At 44.5% G+C, this 5,694-nt stretch overlaps 1 protein-coding gene across 2 annotated transcripts in view; it reads left to right on the forward strand.

Moving 5' to 3' along the window:
• C1R (complement component 1, r subcomponent) overlaps positions 1 to 3,483 on the forward strand; it is an 11,285-nt gene extending 7,802 nt beyond the window's left edge. For both annotated transcript variants that reach the window (XM_006757545.2, XM_006757544.2), the window contains exons 10-11: positions 2,063 to 2,137; positions 2,608 to 3,483. In XM_006757545.2, coding sequence (XP_006757608.1) covers positions 2,063 to 2,137; positions 2,608 to 3,377 — 845 coding nt within the window. In that variant the 3' untranslated portion in view covers positions 3,378 to 3,483. The remainder of the gene's footprint in view (positions 1 to 2,062; positions 2,138 to 2,607) is intronic.
• Positions 3,484 to 5,694: the final 2,211 nt, after the last annotated feature.

Consider the following 5,694-nt stretch of genomic DNA (forward strand, 5'->3'; position numbering starts at 1 on the left):
ACTTCCACAGCACTCACTGAGTCTGCTTCTTGAGTGTGTCCCTTATGGATGTGAGGAGTTGAAATCTGGTATCTGACTGGGGGTACCCTGGCTCCTGGATCTCCAAGTCAACCACTGTGTGAGTCCACCCAGCAGGAGCTATAGCCATACCAGCAGATTTCTCCTCTTTGTTTGGGGTTTGGAAGTTTTGGAGCTCTCTGACCCAGCTGCAGTTTGTTAAATTTAGGCTGCAAAAGCGCAGATGACTTCTTTGTGCCACAGCACAGTTTGGGTGGGGATGTAAATTGAGTGGGGCGGAGTCTCAGAGAATCACCAGAGTGGAGCAAACAGCAATGGCTGTCATCAGCATCTCCACGACTCCGGTATCTGCATCCCAAGTCCCGCACCCCCACAGCAACAATGATCCCTGCAAGCAGCTCTTCGAGAAAGCCACCCTCGCTTTCCGACCCTCTGCAAGACAGACCAGTTTCTCCCTGTAGGAGTCTGAGACCCCAGAATCGCACCTTAAACGAGCTCAGTGCATTCGAGGGTTTGTATCTCCTTCCAATTGAAAAAAACCGCGCATCCAGGTGCAGCCACCTTCCACGTGCCTCCATACCTCTGTTCTTGGCGCCTCTGCACCTCCTACGCAGTCTCAATGTGCTTCTTTCTTTCCTTCTAGTTGTAGAACTTCCACTCGGCCAGCTTTCAAATGGTTCTGGATGATAGCTGTTTTGTCTTATAGTTGTAGTTTTAATATTGTTGTGGGGGGCAGCATGCACAGGTTTATACCTTATGCCGCCATCTTGGTTCCTCCTCAAAACATCTTCTGAGATTTCTTCCAATAGAATCCCTGGGGAATATATATTAAAGTGGCTGCCCAATACACTAGGTTCAGGGTCCTAAAGTACAGTGCCAAGAGGCACCTAGTCATGTTGAAGAAGGAAAAACCTAAGTGACAAAGAAAGACTTGAATCTCATAAGCAGTCAGCTCCCTCTCGCCACCACCACCACCATCACCGTCACCTCCACCACCATCACCACCACCACAACCACCACCACCTCCATCACCACCACCATCACCACCATTACAACCATTCCCATTATCGCCACCATCACCACCGCCACAGCCACCTTCACCATCACCACTATCATCACCACCATAACCATCATGACCACCACCACCATACCACTACTAATACCAACAACAAAACACCATCGTCATTACCAACAATACCACATAAGCACCACCATTATTACTATCACCAACACCGCCAACACCACCACAACCATCACCACCACTACAGTCATATCAGTGGGACCTCCCCCACCATTCTCCTCACATACGTCTCAGGCCACTATATTGTGATATTCTGCAGTTAGTTTTGCTAAATGACTCTCAAATTCATCTATGGTATCTTTAAAATTTTCTTTAAAGAACAGAAATCCCTTACTTCTGGTTTAAAACATGCAAAAAAAGAAAAAATCTTATATATGGGTTATATGTGATGTTATTTAAGAGCTGGACTTTGAAATCAGACAACCCTTACTTTGCATCTTGGTTCTGGAACTTATGTGGCCTTATGTACATGATTTAAGTTCAGTTTCCTCATCTGTAAAATGAGGAGGATAATAATGCACACCTGAAAGTGTCACTGGGGCACTAAAATGAGACCATGCAGATAAAATGCTTAGCAGCAAGCATGGCACATTGTCAGCAATCAGAAATGTAGCTGCCATTATTATCGACAATCCCACTATGAAGATACCAAGATACCAAGACTCTGGTAAGATCTTGATATGCTCCTCCCAGTTTTTGTGTCTATTTTCACAAATAGAAATCACACTGTAGTTAAGTATTCTAATATTTTCATGTAACATTAAAACAAAAATATATGTATGAAGCCTCTTCACACTTTTTATGTTTTACCCTTATATATATTTGAATCTTTCCCTTGATCCTTGTCCATGCTGGTTCTGATTCTCCCCTGTCTCTTCCCAACACTCAGTGCTCATTGACCTCTGTAACCTGGGCTCCCTGCCCAGCTCCTCCCAACCTAATCATAGTCCCTTTTCCCCTCAGGCATGTATACCTGCACAGCCCAGGGCATTTGGAAAAATGAACAGGAAGGAGAGAAGATTCCTCGGTGTTTGCCAGGTGAGTGGAAACCCTCTGGAGATATCCTTGGTGACTTTGCAACAGAAAAAGCATGCACAAAGAATGGAGGCAAAGTGAGTGGAGAGACACTCCAGCTTGACATTGAAACTAGACATGAGGAGTAAGAGGGAAAAAGAGAGGATGTCCCAGGAGAAAGGGAGAGAGAGAAAATACAAAGAACTGGATGCAGTCCTGACATTCCAGCATTTTTTTTTTGAGCAGATGGGAAATCAGAAATAAAAACAGCAACAACAACAACAAAAGTAAATAGATAAAACAGGAAGAAATAAACAAGAACAAGGAGAACAGTCTGACAATCGGCCAGAGATGGAGCTGTTGGAATGGGAGGAGAAAGACGAAAGGGCCCAGAGCCAATAGGAAGGGATGAAAAGGGAATGGGTTGACCACAGGAGGGAAGAGGGGCGGGCCTAGAACTGACTTGTCCTTGACTTCCTGTCTCTCTTCTCCAGTGTGTGGGAAACCCGACCACCCTGTGGAACAGAAGCAGCGCATCATTGGAGGGCAAAAAGCCAAGATGGGCAACTTCCCCTGGCAGGCGTTCACCAACATCCATGGGCGAGGGGGTGGAGCCCTGCTGGGTGACCGCTGGATCCTCACCGCTGCCCACACCCTCTACCCCAAGGAACACAACGCACAAGCCAATGCCAGCATAGATGTGTTCCTGGGCCACATAAACGTGGAAGAAATCACAAAACTAGCAAACCACCCTGTACGCAGGGTCAGCATCCACCCAGACTACCGTCAGGATGAGTCCCACAATTTTGAGGGGGACATCGCCCTCCTAGAACTGGAAAATAGTGTCACCCTGGGCCCCAACCTCCTCCCCATCTGCCTCCCTGACAATGAGACCTTCTATGATAGCGGTCTCATGGGCTATGTCAGTGGCTTTGGGATAATGGAGGAAAGGATTGCTAACAATCTCAGATTTGTCCGTCTGCCCGTAGCTAACCGACGTTTATGTGAGGCGTGGCTTAAGGGTAAAAACAGGAACGATGTGTTCTCACAAAACATGTTCTGTGCTGGGGACCCAACTCTAAAGCAGGATGCCTGTCAGGGGGATAGTGGAGGGGTCTTTGCTGTGAGGGATCCGAATACTGACCGCTGGGTGGCCACGGGCATAGTATCCTGGGGCATCGGGTGTAGCAGGGGGTATGGCTTCTACACCAAGTTACTCAATTACGTGGACTGGATCAAGAAAGAGATGGAGGAAGAGGGCTGAGCCCTCATTTCACTAGGTCAGAATCCAGAGTGTGTAAAAAGAAAATCATTTGACTAGTTGTTGGTAACCACTAAGAATCCATATTAAAATCATTGATGCAGAAAAACACTGTGTGAAATAAATTATCTTTTCTATAATCCCATCCACATTCTTGATCTGAAACAACCCAAAGGTCACCTTTCTTTCCTCCAAGGATTGCAGAAGATACATTCCACAATCTCTAGTTGTCATTGTCCTCTTCCATTTTTATCATTTGATATTTGTATAAAACTCTTTCCAAATAAAATGTTCTGAGAAATTCCAAAGTGTAAAATAAGTAAAACATACTATTTAATAAATATAAAAATATTTAGCAAGGTCATATTTAAAATATTTTACTTAGAAAGTCAATGAGAATAATTAAGCATATGCACACATTTGTAACTACAGTTTATCTCATTTATTTCTGTATTTTGTTTTGATGGTACAATATGAAGAAAATTCTGATTTCTCCACATACATAGTTGCAAATATAACAGCTTTCTTAACAGTTCACCTTCCAATTTCTATATATTCCTTAAGAGAGGAGTGGTGTGAAATTTTTTTGTTTCCAATTTGAATCATTAACAATATTTCTAAATAACTTATGTTCCAACCACAGCAGATTACAATGTTACACATCCACAAGTGACACACTCAAAAGGCAGACTCAGTGAGCAACAAAGCCCCACTGAAGCAAGTCCTGCTCCATAGCAGTGTCTCCTGCACAGCAGCTCTCCCACTGTAGTCACAGCTGGTCCTCACAGCCAATTAGCCAGGAGGTCAACTCCTCTCAGTGACACCAACAGAAATCAAGGCTCAGCTACAAGATAGTAGCACACAACCCACACAGGGGCACACCTAGAGTGTCCAGCTCAGGTCTGGCAAGGCTGTGCTATGGGGCTCTACAGGGCACCTACTGCATAAGGCCACTCTACCAATTCCAGGAGACATAGCAGCTCTACCTGATTCATAGAAACAAACACAGGGAAGCAGCCAAAATGTGGAGGCAAAGAAACATGTCACAAATGAAAGAATGGAAGCAAGCAAACTACTGGGTACAGAATGGAAGCAAGCAAAACCATGGTTATAAGGTTACTCAAGGATCTTCATGAGACTTTCAAGGATCTTAGTGAGAATGTCAGACATGAAAAAGGACCAGTCAGAAATTAAGCATACACTAACAGAAATCTATACTAATAAAAGGGTAATACGCTAATTAGACCGGACGTCTTCCAGACATTCTTCTGGACAAAGCCATAGTGGCTGGGCCAAGGCAGAGGCACTTAGGGGCAATGAGGCTGGCAGGGGATAGCAGTTAGGGATCAGGCCAGGTGTGTGATGAAATATCCATGTTCCATAAGGTGGCAGTCAGATGGAAAAGTGAGCTTCCATCTCACTTCAAAATAAGATATGTGCAGTGTGCATAGGAATTTGCTCGTAGCTTTTTTTTAAACTATAGTCCGGCCCTCCAACGGTCTGAGGGACAGTGAACTGGCCCCCTATTTAAAAAGTTTGAGGACCCCTAAGTTAGGGGGATCCGGCTGGCAGGAGAGAGCAGTTAGGGTGATCAGGCTGGCAGGGGAGAGCAGTTACGGGGATCAAGTCGGCAGGCAGGTGAGTGGTTAGGAGCCAGCAGTTCTGGATTAGAATATTACATCCCAATAAAGATTTTTTTTAATAAAATAAAATAAAAAAGTGAAGAAAACAACCCCAGCCAGGCTGGCATGGCTCAGTGATTGAGCTTCGACCTATGAATCAGGAGGTCATGGTTTGATTCTTAGTCAGGACACATGCCTGGGTTGTGGACTCAGTCCCCAGTGCGGGGCAGACAGGAGGCAGTTGATCAATGATTCTCTCTCATGCAGAAGAGAGAAAAAACAGAACCCAAAAATATGAAGACAGTGTAAGGAGCCTCTGGGGCAACTTCAAGCATACCAACGTTCACATTTCTTCTTTTTTTTTTTTTCATTTAACAATTTTTTTTTATTGCTTAAAGTATTACAAAGTATTGCATATGTCCCCTTTTTTCCGACTCTCTTCTTCTGGAGACATTTTTGTTCTTCTTTGTCTAGGAAACCCCCCTATTATACATGTACTGGTATGTAGTCTATCACCCTTGTACTGGGTTGAATAATGTCCCCCAAAACCCACGTCCACCTTGTACCTGGGAGTGAAGGCTTTTTTGAAATAGTCTTTGCAGATGAAATCAAGTTAAGATGAGGTCATACTGCATTAGGCCCTAACCCAGTGACTGATAGGAGTCCTTATAAGGAAGGAAGAGACACAACACAGCACA

This window comes from Myotis davidii, unplaced genomic scaffold (genome assembly GCF_000327345.1).
Source record: "Myotis davidii unplaced genomic scaffold, ASM32734v1 scaffold13, whole genome shotgun sequence".
NCBI classification, from domain to species: domain Eukaryota; kingdom Metazoa; phylum Chordata; class Mammalia; order Chiroptera; family Vespertilionidae; genus Myotis; species Myotis davidii.